General features: G+C 36.8%; 2 protein-coding genes across 2 annotated transcripts in view; one reads left to right on the top strand and one right to left on the bottom strand.

Annotated features, from left to right (window-relative positions):
* The window catches only part of KAT2B (lysine acetyltransferase 2B), a gene marked incomplete at both ends in the record, with an annotated part of 39,302 nt that extends 38,619 nt beyond the window's left edge, over positions 1-683 (top strand). Inside the window, one exon of the mRNA XM_079538648.1 lies at positions 490-683. Coding sequence (XP_079394774.1) covers positions 490-683 — 194 coding nt within the window. The remainder of the gene's footprint in view (positions 1-489) is intronic.
* A 3,369-nt stretch (positions 684-4,052) lies between these two features.
* SGO1 (shugoshin 1) lies at positions 4,053-8,137 on the bottom strand (the record flags this gene model as incomplete). Its single annotated transcript, XM_079538345.1, has 8 exons — positions 4,053-4,194; positions 4,427-4,601; positions 5,033-5,890; positions 6,463-6,614; positions 6,803-6,867; positions 7,318-7,422; positions 7,695-7,891; positions 8,002-8,137. The coding sequence occupies 8 exons, from the start codon at positions 8,135-8,137 to the stop codon at positions 4,053-4,055; spliced, it is 1,830 nt and encodes a 609-aa protein (XP_079394471.1).
* Between the last annotated feature and the right edge of the window lie 16,246 nt (positions 8,138-24,383).

Below are 24,383 nucleotides of genomic sequence, written 5' to 3'. Positions count from 1 at the left end.
CATCCCTTGGCAGAGTTTTCTTTCTCTGCTTTTCTGATGCCTGTTCTCTTCTGTGTTCGTACAGAAATAAGGATTTTAAGTTAACATGCGTTGCATGATATCATGGTAACTCTTTACTTGTATGCTACTCAGGTCTTCTCTAGCAGAGCTCACAACAGCTCTGCCTCACAGAGCGTTTAGTGGAGAGTTAGGGACACTTCACACCCAGAGGAAACTCAAGACAAGTATGAGAACACACAAGAATGAGTTTTGAAGAATTAAAAATAAACTCTACACAAAATTGTTCTTACAGTAAAATGTTGCTTAGGGCCATGGGCTCACCTGGTCTTGTTGAAACTAAAAAGTGGAATAGGCCTTAGACTTACACAGTTAGAAATAAGGCAAACTGCAGCTTCACCATTTCATGTCAAGTGGCACATCAACATGAAGGGATATTGCATAAAATACTGTTTGAATCAAACATTGTTAATCTATTTTTTTCCTGTACAGATCTCAAAACAATGAGTGAGCGACTCAAGAATAGGTACTACGTGTCTAAGAAATTATTCATGGCAGACTTGCAGCGAGTCTTTACAAATTGCAGAGAGTACAACCCCCCCGAGAGTGAATACTACAAATGTGCCAATATACTGGAGAAATTCTTCTATACAAAAATTAAAGAAGCTGGATTGATTGATAAGTGACACTTTTTTTTTTTTTTTAAATGACCAAACCAATCAGTGTGCCTACTTTATGGGCAGGGGAAGCCATTGTATCTGAGTTGTGGGACTATAAGGTTTTGAAAAACTTGTGTTTAATGATTAGCACTTTTAAAAACCCTTTCAGTTTTGCAAACATGTATTATAACGAAGTTACAAAAATTATTTTATTAAAATGCTTTATAATATATTTAATTATTGATCTTTTTGTGTTCCCACTACCGTATGTTCATCATAACCTTCCCAGTGTCAGAAAAACTACAAAATATGGGAAGTTGCACTTGTTTGGGAATCTGAAGAAAATTTCCAGACAATTAATGTTATAGCTTACCTAATGCAGTAACTACTTGGAAAACTTTATGATTTTTCCCCATTAAAAACAAAACACAGTAAGGGAGAACAAAGGGAGGGAGGGAATATCTGAGCCACTTATTTCATTGTAGGATCTTTTTATAATATATTATTTTTTAAAAGAAACACTCAGCTGGTTGAGAAGCTGTGAGAGAACAGCCAGTTCCAAACAAGAACTGCCTACAACATTTGATAGATGCAAGTTTTTCTATTCCTTTTTTTTTTTTTTAATAGATATTAACTTTCAAATTGTAATATCATAACCACTATTAAAAGAGATAATTAAAAAAAAAATCAGACTAGATACATAATGTCATAATAACTTATGCAGGACATAAGTACTCAAAATATCTTTAAAGGCTCCAATTTAATTATACTGTATTTAATTTTAATTGGCTTAATGACATTAAGGTTTTGATGCACTTCACGATCCACCCCACATAATACTCTTCACTCATAAATTCTTCAGGTTATTCAGCAGAGACAAAAGTACACAAATGTCAGTGTCTTTCAGCTTCAATCTTACATACTTGCTTCTGTGGTAAACTGGATTTTCTACCAAGCTTTATTGTAAATACTTATTAACTGTGATTATTTAGACCCAGGAGCATATTAACATTTTACAACTCATGTTAGCATATCTTCAAATTAAGCACATATGTAATATATATTTTGCTGCCTACACTACATTTAAGAGGTACTTCTAACTTCCTAATTGAGATAGGACAGGCCAAAAAGTCATCACTTGACATTTTCTAATCAGTTTGTAACTATAATGCTTTTGTGACAAACAAATTTAACTCTCAATCTTAGTGTTTTATATTTACAGATGATACACTGGTAACATTCAGTAGTTATAAGGCTGAAAAACCCCCACCCTATGCTGCATCAAGGAATATATTCCTGCAAAATACCTGTGCAATGTTGAAGCAGTTAAGTAGAGTCAGGAACTATCTGGTAGTAAACGTGGTATATGCAAAGTATTCAAAATGTTAACACTAGAATTGCCACAGTGTTTCACATGAGATTAGTCTGACCTACATTTGGATCTATAACTAAGGTACAAAGAATTTTTCTTTTTTTAATTAGCCAGTACCAGATGCTATGATCCAGTTTTGTAGATTGGGCCTACAGGTGCACCTGTAAGCTTAGTATCCTGTGAAATTTTGTTATTTTCAGAGTAGATTTTCTTATTGTATTTCAATCAGATTGTCTCTTCTATATTGAAACATTTGTTTTCTAATTTAAGAATTAATATTTTCATAGATACTGTGCAATAAAGTTACAGTAGAATGTGGTTTTGCAAATGCTTTAACAGCTGATGAATTTTACATTTGTAAAATTAATATATTGTATTGGTACAGAATAGTTTTAAATTATATATGTACAAAACCTTACTTGGTCTCTTCTTCTTTTTGATTAGTTCCTGCATTGCAAATATACACACTGAAGCAATTTCACAACTGAGCACCATGAATCTGTAAGAATGCAGTCAATGCATTTTTTACGTGCACTTGAGAGAATCTATTCAAAAGTTCATCGGGAGCATTTAGTTGACTACAGTATACAAAGCTGAGATGAGAAAGTAAGGAGAGAGGTGAAGGTTCCAAGTATTCCACCTATTCCCAGCTTTCCATTAGCTGAGCTACAGTGCTGTTATCCCAGTCTCTTTAAGGACTTGAACAATTCTTTGAAAAACCAAGTGAGTCTCAAAGTGAGTCTCAAAGCATGTCATTCGCTTTTTTCTTTTTCTTTCTTTCTTTCTTGTCCACTAGCCCCTTAGTATCACAATGCAAGGCACTGGGAAGTAAACAGTCACATAAAAGCATATGGTCCATAAGGCAGTAAGTAGCACTCAGAAGAGATTTAGTGTTTACATAATCAAAACACTAAACACACAATGAAAAAGTGTTGCCAGTAAATCAAAACATTTATCACAGGAGAGCACTAATAACTATTGAAGCAGGACAGGCAAGATAGGCAACCTTGCAGAGCAAGTAAAGAACCTGTATTTTTGTACTTTCCATTACTTATGTTGAATGCAGCTTTCCTCTTTTCATTAATGTATCCATTAACACTTGTAAATGTTCCTGAAGTGAAGAAATGCACTATAGTTTAAGTGCTATCGAACCTTGAAATCTTGCTGGATAGCTTCCTTCCAGCTAAGTTTCTCTAGCTTTCTGCCAGTTGTTGTATCAAATACTAAGTTTTCCTCTGGTTCTTATACAGTAAGACGAGAATTATGAAGTACATAACAGTAAAGCTCAGTACTATGGCTTACAGTTTACTTGCAGTTCCCAAAACAGAAAGCTTTTCACAACATTTGCAGATAACCAAATAAGATTAGGAACAAATTAAGTTCCTGATTAAGAAATTAAGTTTATCTTATGTTTATAGAAGTAACAACTAGAACTGAAACTTTTGAGAGCTCACACAACATAACTGAATTACAATTGAAGTGTTACTTCCAACCATACTCAATATAAGAGAAGGAAAGGAATGCACTGGCTTTCACTCTGTCTATAGGTGACACTGCTACCCTTCAAGCAACTATGGAAACCCTGTAAAAAGGACTCCAATCAACTCTGAGTTCTTTCCAACACTAACACTTTTATTATAGGCTTCAATATGAAACTGTTACATAAATAAGATCTGGATAACATTTGAACTTCAGTACCTGAAGTTTGCTTGCGCCAACCACAGTCAGATGAAGCAGGATTTAAGTCAGAAAATTTTGCTCTTCATCTTTTTCAGATATTTCAGATGTATTTACAAATTCACAAAGTAGGATGTCTCCCAAAAAAGTTTAAGTGGAATCACCCTAGCTATAAAAGTAATCTCATGTCTTCTACATCCTTAAGAATAAGTCATTTGATTAAAACCAAAACCCATTTTGTTTTATATCCAGTTAAACGCCTAGAGATAGTTGTATAGTGTAAGTTTGCTGGCTGAAGGATTGATGGATTTCCTCTCTTCATAGTCCTGTTAGCATCACAGAAAATCTCAACAACCACCAACAAATTTCTCGTTATATTTTGAAAGAGATTTCTTCTTAGTGGAATTGCGTTTAGCATCTTTCTTCTGCTTGAAAATTGGAGAATTCAGAAAGCATATATCTGTAAATGGATCTCCTCTTCTAAGTTTCCTGTTAAAAAAAAAACAAAAAAAAACAACCACTTGAGTTCTCTTTTCTTCCTTATTGAAAACATTATCTTCCCATTAGCAAGTTCAATTTCACATCAACTATTTCATACTACTGCCAACAGATTCCTTTGAATATTTTGCTAAGAACGTATTAACAGTATTTAAGTACCCCTCTCAAATAATTTATTTAATGGATTATGATTAACTTTATATCAAACTGAAAAAACACCCACGCTGTAATACTTGGTTCCTTATAGTTCACAGTAAGTGTACAGCTTCTTCGTTTGCGTTTTGGAGATGGTGATCTTTCACCTGCAGGGCCAACAGGTGCATTCCCTTTGCTTAGGAGTGATGAAGCAATGTTAGTAACATCACAGAGATGACCATGAAATGATTTAGAAGGTTGACCTGCAAAAAAAGAAAAAAAAAATTAAGAAAATTAGTTGTGCTTCACGAAAGGTTGTTTAAGACAACTCAGGCAATGTCAAACCTTAACAGACAATGTCAATGAATAGAATAGACACAAAGGAAGTCAGCTATAACTATCATCTCTATCTTTCAGTGTCTCCCAGATTATGCTTTTGTTCTCCCTTTTTCAAACTCAGCTTTAGTACACTTTGAACTACAACTAAAATACAACGTTAATTCATTGTTGAGCAATTTCTCAAACAAAACTATCTTTAAGTTCAATTTCTGCTGTGAGGAAAAAGGTGGACAAAAAATGAATCTAATTATTTTCAGCAACATTATTCTGTTTCCATTGAAAACATAAAAAGCCTAAACCTCTGGAACAGCAATAAAGCTCAATCAAACAGTTACAGAGCACTTTACAAACTTACTAGTAGACTTTTCACTTGATTTATTGATTTCAGTCTTTTTTTCAGTCTCTTCTTTATGGAGTTTCTGCTCACGCTGTGCCAGACATCTTTTAGACCTTGGCCTCACATGGATTGGTGATGTACCCGTCTCATCCACTGAACTTTTCCTTTTTTTTGGTTTATTCTTATAAGGTACGTAAAGGCTATCATCTGAATCTCCTTCAGTATCACTCAACTCGATGCTATTAGATTCAGATGACTCTTCTTTGTCACCCACATCAGTATCTCTGTCATTCACCTTATTTTGTCGAAAAGGTGTAACATGGATGCTCTCTTCAAAATTAAAATCATAAGCATCACTGGAACCACTCAAGTTGTCCAACTTTTCTTTGCAAGTCTCTTTACCTTGTCTTTTCTTTGACCTTGGTCTGGAAGTATCTTTAGTCCCTCCCATTTTCACCTTCTGATCTTTCTCTCTCCTTACTTGAGAGTCTTCTCTGTTTTTACATGCACGCTGTTTAAGATCTGAACTGTTGCGTGAACTGACCTTTGCAGTTTCAGAATCCATCTGCCTTAATACCAGGTCTGAACCTACTTTGTCCGTCTGAGAAATACCCGAATGTATGTTTTCCACAGTACACACATCTAGACTTTTCTGAAGCCTGATTTCATCCTGTTTAAAAGGCTCTTCAGCTGGATAAGATGCTTCCAAATCGTCCAAGATGCCAGTGCAAAGTTCATCTCTACTTGTCATCTTCAAACAGCGGCGCCTGGTAGACACATTCTTTGTTAACATATTACCAAATCCATCTTCGCCACTTGAAGAAACATCTCCCAGCACTGATGCAATGTTGTACACATGAAAATCAGATGTTTGCCCTCAAAATTGAAAAGAACCACATTAAAGCTAAATAGTAACAATACAAAGAGGTTTTATTCAAGTTCTTAATTTGTCAAAACTTATGACTATCTTAGAATTTTCTCAAGAGATTTGTATATCTTGATTGCTATGTATTAGGATAAATTATGTTTAATACAACCTCCAGACAAAAAGCAGTTAAGAATATTAAAATCAGGATTTTCCTGAAGTGTTTTATTTGGAGAGGTTAACTACAGGTCTTTTGTTTCTCCAGTTATTTTGTACTTTTATAGTTGTTGACTTTTTAATTGCATGACTGAAGATTAATTTACTCTGATCAACTGTTTGGTAGATAAATGAAACTAGGTTGCAGATATATGGAAGAAAAAGCATTTTCAAGCTGATACCCTATTTTGTTATGCACCTTCATTCAAAAAGCTTACCAGCTAGCCAGTACTGTAAAGCTCAGAGAGTAATAAATGAAAACTATTTGCCAATTACATGAAAAGCAGTAATTCAGTTTTAACCTTGTAATCTCACACGCTTTCCCTGCTTCTGAATAGAGCAATGCCAAATACTTCAATTTGTTTACCTTTGTCTGGAATTATTTTGGTTAAGGAAGTGTCATTGTCAAGTTCCTGACAGATCTTGAACACAGAATGACCCGGCTCACTTTTCTCACAATCGGCTTCCAACCTACATTGAAGTACTTGATCATCTCCATCAGCAGGCTGTAGAAGCTCTCTGGAAAAAATACCAAAGGTAACGCTTACTAAATAACAATATATTTTGTAACAATGAACTGCTACTTTATAACAACAAACTGCTATTTTATAACAACTGCATCTACTACATAGAATTTCTTCCCTTTCTCACAAAATTAAACTTACTCTAATGGCATTTTCAAATATGTATTGACAAAACATACTTACACAGAACTTCTCCCTCCTATGTCACTGGAATTATTTTCAAGCACTGAAGTACACACCCTCTGATTCTGTGGAGAAAATAAATCTTACTTTGACTCAACAGCTGAAATAAGCTCAGGCCATATAAAGATTTTAGAAAGTAGCCCAATTGCAAAGAAGAGCTAAAAGGGACTCCTGGTTGCTTTCATTTGCTTCCTGACTGGCTGACATAAAACACTGTAGGAACTCACTCAGTTCCGTCATGTCAACAGCAACCCTTAACCCAAAAATACATAGTTGACAGGGGAGGGAACTGTGAGGATGATACAGAGAGGAAGACACAAAGCCATAGAGAATCAGGGTGCACCTTTCACCCTACAGCAGAGCCTGAGTCCTGCTACACACCCACACAGAGGTACTACTCTGACCTCCAAACTGAGCCTCCAATCTCAAAAAATGAAGCAACATAGAAGCACACAAAGGAGTAAGGGAAAGAACTCGCAGAAAACCCCCCTCTCCAGAGAGGAAAAGGTACTTACTACACTTCTGGAACACAAATCCTTCGCTGGGCCAAGGAGATCAACTGACTCCAGTAAGTTCTGAGAAACTTTTGAAATTATCTCACTCAAAGCTGACAGTCTAGTCTAATGGACGAGAGAAGGAAAACAAGGTTGTTGCTGTTATATTCAGGTATCAGCTAATAACATAATATCCTTTCACCAATATTACAAGATAACTAAATTCTGGACATACTGTATAAAATACCTGTAATTAGGTGTTTTAACTGATTACAAAGAAAATTCTACGCATTAAGTTCATTTTTGTGAAACGTTTAAATTCACAAAGCTATTACTGGATCATTTGCACTGATTCTCACAGGTAGCTTCACCAAATTATAAAGATGTGATTAAAGTACCTCAACCAGTCCTTGTGCTTGCCTGAATGCAAGATTTCTGCGCAAGTCAAACATTTGAAACTTCAGATCTTGATACTCTTTCCTTAGCTGTAGGATAAGAGCTTGAGCATCCCTCAGTTTGAGCTTTTCTTCCTGCAAAGCCTGAGCCAGAGCTATGTTGTTGGCCTGGAGGCTTTTCATTTTCACAGAAGTGGTGGCTGCAACAAAACAGCACGCATTTCAACTTGGTTAAAAACAAAAAAAAACAAAAAAACAAACATACAAAAAACCTGGAAAACCTATACATTAAGATATTCAAGTATCTTACTTGCTCTTTTGCATTTCACAGTTGAGATCTGGCTAATTTTGCTCAACGTCACCCATTTCTGATTTCTCTTCTCTTTCATCCGTTCCTTTATGTCGCTCAGACTGTCTTTGAAGGGCTTTTTCAGATGCTCGGCCATCTTCGACCTTTACAAACAGAAACGGCAACGGGCTCATTCAGCTACTGATCCACAACGCCACGCCACGGCGGGTGGCAGCGGACCCCTGAGCAGATGGCAGCCCCGGCTTCAGGCCGCGGTCGGAGCTCTTCCTCCCCATCCCTCGTAGCGGCCCGGCCCGCGCAACACGCCCAGCCGCAGCGCCAGCTTACCCGAGAGCGGCGCCGGCCGCCGCCCGCACAGAGGTGCCACGAGCAGCAAGGCGTCTCCGCGCGCAGCCGGGCGGTTGGCGCCGATCCCCGACGTTCAAAACGCAGCGCCGCGGCCGCGCATTGGTGGGAGCGGTGCCTGGCGTCACGCGCGGCCGCCGCTCGCATCCGGGCCGCGCCGGGGTTCCGCCCCTTGCAGGGCGGTGCTGAGGGTGGCTCGCGCGGGGCGGCCGTTGGGGCTGGCGGGTTGCGGCGGGGGTTGGGCTGCGCCCGGCTCTGCGCTCCTGTTGAGAGGAAGGGGAGGTAGAGTGCGAGATGTTTATTCCATAGCAAAAACGGGAAGAAAAGAAAAAAAGAATCTTTAGATTTTTAACTTTGGTTGCTGTTGTAGCGTGTAACAAGGTGAGCTCTTCCCAGGCTTCCTAATCGCGCTTAGGGCAACTCCTAATCGCTGATGGCATAGTTTAGAAGAAAATACCCCAAAAGATGCCCAAGGAAAGCCTGTTCTCACAAACTTATTTTATAAAAGAAACTGCTCCTATATTCCTTCAAAGAGCTGCAAATAATGTGAGATTTGTGCGGAGAAAGGCCATGAAGCGCAGGGTGAAGTCAATGCTAGATGAGAATGCAGCTACAGGACGTGGTGCTGCAGCTGCAGCTCCTTGCAGTCAGAGGAGTGTTTGCCTCAGTTACGTCACTTGGAAATGATGGCACTGACTGACCAGTGCATGCTGCAGCTCACTGACCACGGACTTTGATGAAGCTAACTTTATAACAGCAGAAAACAAAACAACAGCGAAGCCGATGCTTACTAATTGTGATCACTGGTATTCTTGTATCTGAGAAATGAGCATTTCATTGCTACTGTGTTGTTATTAGCAGTTGCTTGCTTGACAGCTGGGATGCAGCATGGCAAGCTGATTTTAAAGTGGAAAAGTTCTCACAATTGTGACTGAAACCGTAGTCCAGCCACATCTATGTGGACTGCATGTAGCCCAGCCCAGCCTGCCCTGTGGCTGCCCCCAGCATCGTGGTGGAAGCTCTGCCCCATGGAGGGATCCAGCCTGGCCCTGGGTGTGCTCCCATTGCTCACAGCAACCAAACGTCACTGTGCAATCAGTACCGCCTGTGATGTCTCTTTACTAGACTTTCATAAGCCCTTTCTTACCAGAAAGGAATATCCCCCACTTCACAATCACGCCTTATTCATGTCACTGCTTTTTGGCAGCATGGACATTTGTGAACAATTACGTCAGAGACAAAGTACAGGAAGAGTAAAATTTCATCAGAAATCTCTTATGAATTCTGTGAGAACTCACTAGGAATTGCAACCACTGCCATCGAACCAGACTGATGCATCAGTTTCACAACAAGGTAAAATATCCCTCTAGTCTTAAGTTTTTGTTGCACGCGCTCTCTCTTTTTATGTATTAATATTAGATATGCATTAAATAAGAAGTTGTGTTTGTTATACATATTGAACTATATTATGTATTTTATATGTAGCCCAACACAGTTCCTCCTCATTCACTGCAACTCAGACAAACTAAAAGGTTGGAAACCCCTGCCATAGTCCATGATATATACTTTCTATGATATATACTTATGATAGTCTATTCATATACTTTCCTTCTTCTTGCAAAATCTGTATTTGTTTGTTTGTTTGTTTGGTTTTCCTCCAGCTCATAATAACTAGCCTCACTCGCATTAGTCTCTTAAGTTCATCACTAGCTAATGAGTTTGCATTTCCTCTCAAGGAAGGAGTTGCTCTGCAAATAGTCCTCATTATGCTATGTAAAGATCCCTTTTTGAGATATGAGATAATATCAGAAAGAATCATACTTTCTTTAGGAGTTAGCATGAGAAAGTATGGGCAGATTAACCACATTAGACCCTCTTTTTGAGTTTACAGGTTCACACAATGGTAGAACAGCAATTATTGCTGCTCTTTACATCTTTTTTCTCCTTTCTGTCTGCTTGCCTAGTTTACCAAACACCAACCCTTTCAGCCCCCAGGTTAACATGCCATTACCCAACAAAAACTCTCATAGTCTCATTGAAATAAAATATATCAGATACTATAAATCACATTCTCAGTAGAAATACTGGTTTCCTGATAATGTACAATTAACCTCTCATCTACTTCCACCAGGCCTTTCAGTTCTATAGGTAATTATTAGGCATGTCTGCTCAACAGTGGCTCACAACCTTATCTGCACTCTCGCAAGCAAGTCTCTTTAAATATTAGACTAAATTATCTAATAGAATTAAGCTTCTGTTTTGTTATTGTTTTTTTTTTTGTTGTTTGTTTGTTTTTCAGCTAAGCACCAACTACTCTAACCAAAAGTAATATGTTTTGCTGCAAACTTTATTTCACTTAAAGCTAGAACATTTTGCATTTGCCCAACTAGCAATTAGTGGTTTCCAGCAATGCTGGTAAGGTCTTATAACCATTAGTCACTCACCTACTTAGCACAAATACACTGATTGTGATTAAATGAACCATGCTTTGAAAAAGAATGCTTACCTCCTTGCTATCCACATGGTACTCTCGTTTATTTATTCTTTTTTTTCCCCCTTGAGTATGCCTATACCAAGATTAAAGAGCCTCTCATTACATTTTTTCTTTCTATTGTATTTGATTTTACTCACAAATTTGTACAGATCTTTCAGAAACACTCAGAGATGTTTCTTCAGATTACGTTTTTTTTTTTTTAAATTCTTATTTTTTAATGTCCAAGTTATGTATCTTGATAATCTGCTTCTGTTAGCAGTGTACCCTTATTTTTGTATTATTCTCAAGACATTTCTTTTCTATTAGGTTATTTGCAGGTTAGACCCTCCATGTTGTTCTGTAGTATTTATAATATCACATTCCTAGTAGTGAATTTTTCTGACTCAACTGATTCTTTGCTGTAAGCAATTTCCTCTATGAAGGCTGATGCTATGATTGATGTCAGAGGTGCTGTAGATAATTTATTTCTAGTGGATATACTCATGTGGCAAAACAGCTGCTACCATTACTAGAGTTGGTGTAGCATTGGAAGATATGATCTCATCTTGGGTTTACTGACTTACATGAAAAGGAAAGAGTTTTTTCCTATTTACAGCAAAGGAATCAGAGCAGTGACTGTGGGAGCATTTTTGTTGCATCTTGCCAGAGCTAACACCTGAGTGTGTCATTACATCCTATTGTCCTGACACATGCTGTTCTAATCAGCTTTGAGTAGGATGTTCAGATATCATCAGGTTGGAAGTGTCATATCAGAAGTTTAAAAGTATTTGGTACACAAGAGCTTGGGGGACTGTAAGATGCTGATGCATCCACTGCTTCCCAAACTAAATAAAGAGTAATAATCATTTTTTTAAGAAACTGACACAGACATATCTAAGCTAAAAGTTCTTGTAATAACTCAACTGAGGTTGGATGAAAATCCTCTGGAAATAGTGAGCTGTAAAGATTTTGACATCCAGCCACCTGATATTTATCCTTCAGCTAGGATAGAAAGAATTGTGTCATCTAGGTGGCATTGTGTTTTATGTGTGCCCTACTTTCAGAAAGATTTCTCAAATTAGGCCCATAAGCTGCTAAAACTCAAACAAATTCTATTTTAGATTATGTTGTTAGGGGTGTATTCCCAGTTCTGTCCATAGCCACTTTCTAAGGAGATTTTTAAAATATTTTTTTGTATTTTATATTTACATATTTTATAGTTTTCTTTCTCTAAAATACTTTTTTTTCTACATACATTTAAAGCAATGTACAGTAAGAGGAAAACAAGCCTGGGTTAATTGAAGTATCAGACAGCATGTGTTTCATTAAGCTAAAATTAATTCGCAATAAATCATCATACCTACATTAATTTTGTCAGTGTCTTTTTGACATGCATACATATTCTAAAATGTTTTTAATTACTCAACAGTTTGACGTAAATAGGGGGGTGAAAGATTAATAAGTCTCCATTTGTGAGAGACATTCCAGAGAGGAAAACATATGCAATGATTATTATATGGGTCAGATACAGCTGTTCTTTTCACTACAGACGTAATTTGTTATAAATGCTGCAGTCTGAACTGCCACAAAAACTTTTCTTTCAGAAAGAGTCTCCGAAGGAAGTCTTCATCTTGTGGTACTACTACAGAGAATGTAAGTACCAGTCTGAAATCTTGAAACCATACAAATGTAATGACTTAAGCAGGAATCATGAGTCAGTAAAGTGTGTGTCAATGTTTAAAATTTGCTTAATGCATCCATTGAATATATATCTTAATTTCACTTTGCTGCCTGTCTGTTGACTAGAACCCTGACTTTCTCTAACATGCAACAGTTATATGCATGCAATAAGAAGGAACCCCTTCTACCACGATTTCTCTCCTCCTAAAACTGATACTAAGCTCTGCTTGACATTAATGAATCAAGGCTTATCACTAGTTCTGGTTTTCCAGGGACTTTTCAGGAACTTTTTTATTTTATTACTGTTATTATTTTAATGTATGTTGAATGGAAAATTGACTTACTAAGCTCGTTTTCTATATAGTGCTTCTATGTACATGCTGCTTTCCACTAGTTGTTACCCATTTTTTTTTCCTGAGTAATGAATAAATGGCTTAGAGACAATAGTAGAATAGTGACATAAAGAGACACAGGTGTAAATCTGTTCTCTTATCTGCATAGTAGATTTTGATGATGATGACGACACTGTCTGACGTAATGGAAAGAAAATTGTTGATGGATACAACAGAATATCTCAGAGAAGCATTTTCAATGCTAATACACTTGTCATAATCTGAGAGGTGAATACTGACTGTAGAATAATGTGTTCAGAAACCCTGGATGCATGTGAAGCAGAGCACCTGCTCTTGTATACCTCTCCTTTGTGTACTCTGACATCCATGGAGAAGGTCACTTTATACAGATGGACTTGCAATTAGAACTGATCTCTTTTATCTTTCTCTTGAAAAATGACTACTTCACATGCACACATTAACTGCAAGTGTATTGTTTGAAGCAATAGCTGCAGTGCAATCCTTCCTAGCTCCTAAAGGCACTGATAAAACACAGTGAAGAACAGAAGCAATGATTGACATCACTGCATGCACATTGGCTACAGCTCACTGCCATCATGCATGTCTAGACAACTGACTCTGCTTCTAGATCAGAATATTCATGTAAGGGGGATTTTAACAAAGTGTGGAAAAGCAATTTTCCTTCCTGCTGGGGTTGTATTGCTGCAGTCAGCTCTCAGACGTTTGGGTCATGGGTGAGTGATTTTCAAAGAGCAAATCATTGTTCACAGGTAGAAGAGAAAGATATAGATCGGCACTTTGTTCTCTCACAATGGCTCCTACACAAGCTCTTTTTAATGACTTCAATCCACCACAGGGAACAATGAAGAAAAGATGAAACAAAGATCAAAAAGTAGTCCATTCAGGTCACTCTGCCCATATTAGCATAAGCAGGTTTCTGGTTTTTTAATTATTTTTATTTCATTTATTACTACTTAGACAACTTTGTGTGGAATACTGTGGATAACCTAAAACAGAAAATAGAGGTGCAAAATGAATGGTTATTGTTTTATATATATATGTATATATATATATATATATATATAAGCAATATACTTTAACATTCATTTGGAGCTTTTGTTGATAAAGTATCTCAACCACTGCTAAGGTTGTAGTTTCTTTGTAAGAAATAAGGGGCTTGAAAGACTACTGCTTATGAGGATTGACATGAATAATGTTAAAATGACATTATAAGGTTTTTCCTTAAAATGGCTTGTAAGGGTTGCGCTTTGTTTTGGCCTGCCACTAACATTTGGACATTTATTTGAAAGTTAAAGCAATTCTGTCACCAGGGAAAGCTGTAAGTGGCTTGGCAGTGGTAAAGAGATATGGAAAGGCAACTGAACTGCAGCTGATGTGGGCTTCAAACATGACAAGTTTTTTGACTGACAGAAAAGATGAACACTGGCAGAATTTTCCAAGCTCTGTTATCTTGAAATTCTCTCTACTTTTGCCTCCCTTTATCTCTCTTTTTTTTATCATTCTATTATCTTACTTTGCAACTGTATTTATAGAATCCAATGTTACAGCTTATCATTCCTTGCAACTTCATCTGGTTGGTTTTTTCTTTTTTTTTTTTTTTTGGTCTTTCAATACACTCTTCTTCAATTTTCTGGGATAAATCAGAAAACAGAATAGTAAGATATCAATATTGTTATTTTATATTTACATGCAGATACGGTAGGAATAGTAGGAACTACAGATTACATTAAGAGAGGAAGCACAGAAGCAGTACACTGAAGAACAGCATTTTCAATTGGTTTTCCATTGTTCTTTTAGTTGATTTTAGTATTTAATTTAGTTTATTTAGTATTATAAAATGTTGGAACGTTTGAAAAATAAGATATTGTGACCAAATTTGATTCAATCTTAATATTTAAGGTTTTTTTTTCTTTAATATTTAACAGGAATAGAATATAACATTTGTCATGATAAAATCATTATGAAATGCTTAAATTACCAAAAAGAGTGATTAAGCTGTTCTGTCACATATTTTTATATAATCATATATGCTCCCAGAAAGTCTCTGTAGGCAAGCCAGCAGTTTCTGGTATAAACAGACTGGGAGAAGATCTATTAGAAGAACTTTCAAAATGCTCTAATACAAAGCAATGTTATAGAAATTTCATGACAGAAATTAGAAGGAGTTAAGAAATAAGCACAAATCTGTTTAAACAGAGTTCCTCTGATGACAATTTTCTGGTGTGTCTATGATGTAGAGAAAATGAAAATGTGGGGTCTGGGTCAACTCAATATCCTGTCACCTCCCTGCTTTCCTCCGCTGTTATTTTTGTTCTGCAGAGTGTAGGTGCAAATTGACACAGAAGAGTCTGTCTAGTATCTCGTTATCTACATTTAGACAAAACAATTTCTTTCTGGCTTTCCTAGATTCATTCATGTGGATACTGTCCTCTAATCCATCAGATTAGGAAAATCAGAAAGGGAAATACAAAACTACATGCACGTGCTTTTTGTTAACTTAGGCTAGCTGAGAAATGATAGCTAACTGGACACTTTTTTTGGTAAAAGAAGTGTAGAAATACAGAAGTCCTACAAATAGGGCTGGAGTACAAGGATTTCTTTTCCCACTATTTGATGCTTAAGTCTATAACTGATGCTGAGTGTGTAATTCCTAAGAAATAAACTCTGAGAATACCAAGGATAGAATTCTGGAAAAAAAAAAACAAGATGATTTTTTCTCCTGATCTTCAGAGAGGAGAGCAAGATTCAGCCTTTCTTTTTAGCTTTTATTTATATACAGTGACAGGTTAACACAAGGTGACAAAGAATTTGAGCAAAAATGTCGCTTGGGAAAGAATCAGTTCACACCCAAAGGTGATTTTGACTGCTGGTCAAAATTGTCCACAATCCCTTCCTTTCCTCAGAATAATACAAGGATCTAGGACACTAACAGACTCTATTGGTCTGCAAGGTTGTCTGTTCCCTCCTGTGAAAGATTCAGAGTACAGCTTAGATGTGGAAATGCCTCAGACTTTCATCTTATAATGAGCTCCCACAAAAGACAAAAAAAAAATTCTAATCCAAAAAGAAGTCATGTATAATTTAAGTTAAATGTTGTTTCTGCATAAGAAAACATAAGGCAATTTGAGATGACAGAACAGGAGTAAGACTCGGTTGTCCTCACCCATCATGTCTTTGCAGGCAGTTCCTGGATTTCTGCTGCTTCGTGCCATAATTTCAGTGTAGTTCTGTTTGGGAAGTCCTTTCCCTTTCTCTGGACACAGGCCATTCATTACGAATCTCCTTTCTGTTCTTTCCTGCCATCCTTCTTTCTCTCCCTTTACGGTGCTGACTGATCTCCTATTGTCTTCTGGGACAATCTCTAGACTTCTCATATGAATATAACATGTAACTGAGAATATACAAATAAATACTATCTAAGCTACAAAACAAAAATTACAAAAAACCCAAACCTCAAAGTTATAATATTGATAAAGGAAAAGTGAAATGTAGCAAATACCTCATGGTAGTTTCAGGTTTCAGCAGATTTGCTTTTTCATGCTCCTATGAACTTTCAAAATGTAACCTCTGGATCTCTGGATGGATACACAAAGCTGATGCAGACAGCATCCAAAGCAATCTCAGCTTCACCGTGTCTCTGCATGGTTTGTCCCTGGCCATCAGTTTCCTTACTGTGTAATGTTTTAAAAAATATTCCTTTCTAAATATTTTAGAATATTCTCTCATTCTAAAATACTATGCAACATACCTATTAAGACAGTCTTCCTTAAAACTGTGATTTTCTATGAGCTTTCTCCACTTTATTTTGAGCCTTCCAAAGTACGTTCTTTCAGACCTTTGCATGGAAGTATTGCATAGTAAGCTTATTTACATCCTCATTTTCCAGCAGACATTCTCTTGCTATCTGTTTGCACAGCATCTAGAAGTCTGTGGCATCAACTTGAAGTAGTTAATTTTCTCTCCTGCCATGCTTCTACTCCATTATGGTTATTCTCATAGGTTAAACTGTTACATTTGCTAGTAGTATAGACAACCAAGCCCCAAATTTCAACACCACCCAGTATAAGTGAGACAAATAAGTTCTTTCCAGTGTTTCAGTGTTTTCATTTAACATCTAAACTATATCAGAATAAGCTGTTTTTAAATTGCATTTATTACTGGAGTAGAAGCTCTTCAATAAAATTCCAATGTTACCAGATTTGTCTAGTATTTAGTACTCTGTTGTATTATTTTAGGTCTAGTTGTAGACTAGCAATCACAGCAGTTGTCACTTGGTGGAGCCAAATTACTCTACAAACTGAATGCACTTTATGAATAGCTTGCATAAAAGGTCTCAAAAGCAAGACTTATAAATAAAGTGCATTGGAGAAAGATAATCAAAAATTGCAGGATTTCAATAAAGCCTTAGAGGAATTAGAAGTTTTACAGCCTTGCTTTTAATTACTCTAGCACAGGAGAAATAAAATACTCTAGCGGAAGCAGACAATCTCCTTTTGTTGTAATAAAATGAAAATGTATTGTAGATGCTTGGTGATGTATGCATAAACCTGAGAAGATCAAATGATAGCTGTCATTCTCTTCTTGGTAAAATTTAAAGCAATTCATGTTGCTAATTCTTGTCCATTTTTACAGTTTAGAAACTATTTTCTTTTACTGGTAATATTTTTATTTCTGCCATTTTAATATCTGTCTTAGAAATGTTCTTCATAAATTCTGGAAGGGCACCCAATGTATTTCTAGTGTAGAGCACAGAGCATCCTAAGAGAAAAAAAGAAAAAAAAAAAAAAAGAATGGACACTAAGCTAAACACCTTGGCATCTCTTTCTTTAAAATTTCATGTTTTGTTTTTTTTTTCCCCCATTCTATCTGTACCTGAGGGACATTATTTAGAGGACTGTCAGTAGTAGAAACTCACACTGATTCTGCATTTTATGTGTTGTGCACACTGCAGCAAAGTCAGAGAGAGATGCTGATTTCTGCTGTCTTGATATTCAGACATCAAGTAAGAGTATGTGTATTTCTTATTACTTAGTATGTCTTTGCACTGAATTGCTTCAAGACAGAAGGATGAGGACAGAAAATTTTGAGTAGGTGAACAGACCAGCTTATAATGAAGTCAGCATATACTCTTTAGACTGATTTATTTGAAATGGACTCCATCAATTGGGCTTCACCCTCATATATTTCTTCGCAGTATATGTGTGGTGAAGAAAGTTCTTTGTTGGTCGGTGACCCCATATGCCAGAAAAAACTGATTGGCCCAGTCAGCCAGCTGTTGATAGATATAACTGGTAAAAAAGGAGAGAAGCCTCAACAGTAGGGGAGGGGAACTAAGGATTTGCCAGGTCTGTGCTCGAAAAATCAACTAGGAAGACATAATGTCCATAATAGAATCTGAGTTCCACAAAATGTATGATTTGCCTCACAGCTTTCTCTCATGTCCATTGCAAAGTGCATCTCCTTCCGTGATATACTGAATCAAATGTCAGTTGAGATTTTCATGTTTTTGACACATACTGGCAAACCTGGCAGAGAGTCAACTTGTGACTGTTCCTCTTCTATTATATGAAAAAGTGAGAAAGAATAGGAAATGGTGATGGTGCAGTGTCCTAATTTTTACATCTAAAAGTATAACAAGAACATCACCCAGAACTAAAAAGATTTCCTAAACAATTACATTTCTTACATTTCCTCAATTATTTTTGTGTAGAAGCCATTCTTTCTAAGTGAATAGAAACATGAATCATGAAAACAGACCATATTTGTAGAGTATCTTGATTTGTTACTGTGGACAGTGCAAAGATTTGTATTTTGCATGGAATTAGTATTTTTACTTCCTTGAAAGAGAAAAAAAGAATCTATTACATCTGTATGTGAAGAATAGATCACAGATCCTGGAAAGACAGGAAGGAAATTACTGATGAAGAAGAAAAAAAATCAATAGAAGAAATGAGATCACCTTAAGTAAAGAAATGATTTTCACATATCAAGAAGGACAGTATGGCCTCTCTTAATGCTGCTACTCTCCTAATAGAGTAGGGGCACATTGGTTCTGTATACACTGAATAGCTGGAAGGAGGCTCTGCGATGACAATTTCTGGATGACCATCCAGAACAGCTATTGGTCAGCCAAAATGATGTAAAATGTTAGTTATTGGATTGTGTTTCTAGTGAATAAAGGCTGTGAAGCCATATTTATTATTATTTTTTTCATGAATGACTTCATTGCTTTTCTAATACTTTCATTGGCAGTCTGGCAATTTGCACTGGGTTACATTCCTTTTCCTCAGGATAAGCAGTACTTTAATTACCTCAGGTCATACAGAATGTTTGACCTACATAAACAGGGGAAACAAATTTTTAGTCTCTTCCTTTTTATGATTTTGTAATTTTCCATAGCTTTTCTCTGATGCCACTTGAACAACTGTATCTTACAGTGACGACAACGGAGAGGCTCCCTGAAGGAGACTGGCATCATCACTGAGACAATAACCCTTACTTGTCCTCCCTCCCTTCCTCCTTGCCTTCCTTTCTCTCTCTTTCTTAGTTGTAGACTTATATATAAAATCTAACCGATATGCCTAGTTTCCATCCTCTGTATAAGCTACTTGATTTTATGTGCTCTTATTTCTATTCAATTTACTGTTCATCTCTTTTTTACCGTTATCCCTGTGGTTTTGTAGCATCAGGAAATTTCACTTCTTACTGAATGCATCTTCATCCAGGTTACAGTCAATCTGTCAGTAAATCCCTACTCTCTGAAAACAGTCAGCACCAGCTGTAGCTCAATTAAACTCAATACTTGAATAGTTCACAAGAGAACCAACAATTATATACACACATTAATCAAATAAATCCATTTTAATCTGTAGATGTTTTCCAAATTTTCAGTTAATAGCTTGGACAATGAAATGTGGCCTAGATATATATGATGGAAGTAGCAGATAATTAAGCCTTGTAATAGCATTTAAACTTATGGAGTTCTTACTGCCATGCATACTGAACAAGCAAGGGTGAGGGAACCTGAAAGACACATTCTTAATATACTTAAATATTGACAAACACTTTTGCTAAGTAGTAGAATCAGTTCAGCTGTTCAAAAAATGTTTGCTGTGTTCCTATTTTGAAAATACGGAAAAATAATTTAGTTTGTGATTATATTTTTCCCAGATTAGGGAATGGGCCAGCATACAAAAAGAAGGTCATTTCTGTTTATAGTCTTAAATCAGCTACAAAACATTGCAGATAAAGTCATATATACACTATTAGGACTAAAGCCCGACAAAATGTCTGTTTGCATTTCTTAATTTTACACAGATTAAAAATAACTCCCAGGGAACACTAATATCTTAATCCTTGCTTGGGACAATCTGTATGTAACAGTATGTACTTGTATTGCACTAACTTCCTGTTAAAGACACAATTAAGTGTTTCTTAATGGAACTGTGCTTGTATGGGAACTGCTGAGTCACGGCCTGAACCTCTGATTAATCACCTGAGGCAAGCCATGAGCCAGCCAGAGGAGCACAGGTGAAGGCAATTCACCTGTGCTGCTGAAGGGGTGAAGCCTGGCTCCAGCCCTCCTAGACCTATTTAAGAGCTGGCTACCAGGGGGGAAGGATGTCTTCTGGAGATCCCCTCTCTTGGTGTCTTCTGGTGAGCTCAGCCGAAGGGTAAGCTCTTCCGCTTGTTCTCTTTGTGATCATTGTCTACCTTGCTTGATTCTCTCGATTATATTGTGATTACAACATCTTGATATCTGTTGATTAAACAACTATATTGCGATTATAGCATCTTGATTATACAGTGCTATATAAGCATTGAATCTCTACTACAAAGGACTTTAGTTTACAAAAAAGTCTGTGCAGAATGCAGTCTATGACAGGGTGTAACTGTGGGACCTGAAAGTTCCTCTATTTGAATAAAGCAGAACATCAGCATGATTCCAGTGTGACTTTGGATTATACACAGGTAATTTAAATTATGCAAGAAGTTCATTTTAGCAGACTCAGTGGAGTTCTGGGAAGGAAGAAGTATTTCATCTGCTGCCTGTCACAGAATAGTTTAAATTCTTGCCACCTCAGTCTGGGTCTTTTTTGGTTTTGTTTTATTTTGTTCTCAATGAGTAATTCTAAGCTAATCTAGAAACAGGTAGTCTAACGAACCAAAACAAATTAGAACTTTTATTGAAAATTGTATCCTACTTTTTCATATCTGAGGTTTAGAAAATGTCAAGCTAGACAACATGATTTGAAGTTGGTCAAAAAAGGGAAAACATTTCATCGTTTTCTGGCTTTCTAGTATTACATTAATTAAATCTGTTCCTAGCAGATTTCAAATAAGGTCATATTGACCATCCAGGTTTCTGTGCAGAAACTGTTCCAAAAGAAGCATTACTGACTCTGACTGGGAATTACTGAAATTTGGTTTTATCACAAAATGACCAGTTGTCAAACTGAAGTACACTGATCTTAGTTTGGGATAGCTTTTTTGGTCCCATGCCATAGAAACAAAGAAGGACAAGTAGATCTATTCCCAAACCAGAATAATTAATGTTTATAAACTCTGCTGATATGAAGTCCTAGCTGAAGTAAAATGTTTGAATGTTTGCAGATAGCATATATTTGCATATCTGGTTTAGTGGTAGAGAAAAAAAATCCACTCCAAGACAGCGTGATTCTCATGAAACATTAGAACAAAGCTTAGCCTTACATCCCTTGTTTATACCAGGTTATACAACAAGCTGAACCCAATCAGAGGATGCCAAGGAAAGCATGCTCTATTTTGAAAACATTTGAGGAACTTCAACTTCACACCAAGTGGCAAGAATTGCTTGAAATCTAGAATAACATCTGAGGAGAAAATATTTTTTTCATTGCCAGAGTTGGAATGGATTGCTCTTTGCAGTGAAGGGGCACATTTTGATGATAGGGTGGTATAAACACCATCAAGAAAATGTTTGCTTATTACAGACCTTCTGCGATGATCCTTCCTCTGGCTGGCAACAGTGATATGCACAGATCTCTTCCCACATCCTTTGCAGTAACTGAGTTAGAGTGCTTGAAATGAAATCATGTGCTGTTTCACCAGCTGTTTCAGCTAGCACCCAAACGTTCTCGGTTCCAAGAGGAAAGGTCCAAACCTGCGAAGATATTAGATACAGCTTTTTGTAATTATGGCACCTTTCCTGCTTTGTTTCATGACCTGAATGTATTAGTTTTTTAAGAGACAGAGATTCATTCCACAGCTTACTTAAGTAAGTGGAATTTTTTATACTGGGTTTAATATCAAGTCCTAGCAGATTTTGAAAATAAAACCTTAGTCCTTTATGAAACAGTATCATCTAGTGATGAAAATATGGGGTGTATAAATGGTAAATAACAGTAATTTTTCCAGCGTTATCTTAAAATCATAATCTCACCAATACTTTGCTATGTGCTTTTCCTAGCTCCAAAATAATGCTGACAGGAGCATCACAGCATCCCACATATATGCTGTATGCTTTGAAATCACCACTGTACTCTTTTGGACACCCCTACGTATACTTGAATTTGAAAGACAGAGTTCTCAACATTGATTAAGGCATGATTTATGATCTGAAGAGGTTGAGCATCCTTTGGTGTAAGGAAAAACTTTATAATATCTGTCTTCAAAAGTTGTATCTCAAGTCTTGAAACTTTAACAGATATATTATTCATCTTTATTCAATTTAAATCTAAATAGAAGCTCAGAAAACAATGCCACAGGCTACAGGGTGGCACTGCTTTGGGATGGCAGAGAAATAACGTGTGGATATTTAGAAGTGTTCAATAAAGCATACATTACAATAAGGATTGGTAGACAGGAAAAACTCAGATGTCTACAAATAACTGAATGTTTCCCCAGGGCATAAACATTAATGACTTTAATTAGATTATAATTGCTCATGGAAGCATAGCTTGCACAGGATAAAAATACCTGACATTACATTTGCTACTAGGCAACTGCATTAGAAGCAAAAGTAGGTTTAATGTTAAATCCAAGTTATTTACTAAATATGAGGTGTTTGAGTGCAGTGTGTAGTCTGTTCTCAGGACACTCTCATGTATTTGTAACGTAGCAACACTTTGTAAGACGCTTCATAATTTCTAGATCTGACACTTTGTTGCCAGTTTGGATTTGAAGGGTTGAGTTAACCGAAAGGATAATGGAAGTAAATGTACTTTTAATTGAACGTACTCATGACCCCGTGCTTTTCTTCTGTTTACATCTTTACACTTGTGAAAGGTTACCTCAGCAAGTATATTTAGAATGCCCTATCCTTGTGATGAGTGGGACTCTCCAGTCCTCAATACTGGAGGGTCCAGATATTCACACAATATTTTTAGCTTCAGAAATTAAAAGCCAGATTTAGATTCACTAATTGCATTTCAACAAAAACAGTCCCATTTTCATTCCAGGCAGTTTGATATATGGGGTTATCAGGCATGGATGCTACATGGCTGCATGATGAGTATATTCTTAAGAAAGTCAGAAATCACTGTTAGGAGCTGTGTGCTGCTGCCTGATGAACCACTGCAGCAGAATGCAGCCTGTTCTGGAAGCCTGCTTGTTGCCAGCCTGTGAATGTCATACTGGGTAAGCATGAGGTGAGTTAAGGAAAGTAAATCTATTCTCAGAGAACCGGCCATCTAGCTAATTAACTGGATAAAATAATCCCTAAGTGAGAAACTTTAACCCTTAGCAAGAGTCTTGCTGAAATATTGTCATAAGGAATCTTTTTCTGCTGCACAGTGGCACAATCATACCAAGTGTGGAAAATCTCCTTTCTCCTTGAGTAACCTGTATGCAAGTGACTGTATTTCCTAGCAATGAGAGTTTTAATTTTCTGAGGTAAAATAAAACTGTGTAGATGTTCACAGGAAGTACAAGGCAGATCCAAAAGTAATGCCTCCTGGTTTATTATATTTGCCCATGATGTCAGAGGTGGATGCTGGTGGTGTGGCATTAGAGGTTGAAACTTCCCACAAACATTTCATTACGTTTTGTTGCTGTGTGACAGATGGCAGCAGAGGGGCAGTCTGACAGAATGGTGTCTGACATGGGAATGTGTATGAAGCAGAGGTGTGGAGTTGAATTGCTCCATTCGGAAACAATGGCACATACTGACATTCATTTGTGCTTTCTGAATGTTTATGGAGACCAAACAGTGGATGTGGTGAGCACAGTGAGGTAGTGGGTGACGCGTTTCAGAGTCATGACAGCAGCAGAGGGTCAGTTCTGCTGGCGCAGAATTTTATGAATGTGGCACGCGAACTCCTGTTCATTGCTGGTGAAAATGTTGAGGAATAATATTTTGTAGCTGATAATTCGCTCTACCAAAAAGTGTATCTGTTGCAGTTTCCATGGGAATAAACAGGAACTAATACTTTTGGAGTGACCTATGTAGTTACTTGACAGGATGACTTCAAAGTTAGGCAAGAATATCAAAATTCTTAAAAACATGGATCTCTCATTCTCTCTCTCTCTCC

This window comes from Tetrao urogallus (assembly GCF_951394365.1).
Source record: "Tetrao urogallus genome assembly, chromosome: 7".
Classification (NCBI taxonomy): Eukaryota; Metazoa; Chordata; class Aves; order Galliformes; family Phasianidae; genus Tetrao; species Tetrao urogallus.
Note: the sequence above shows the minus strand (reverse complement) of the source record. Positions and strands in the feature narration are given on the sequence as shown.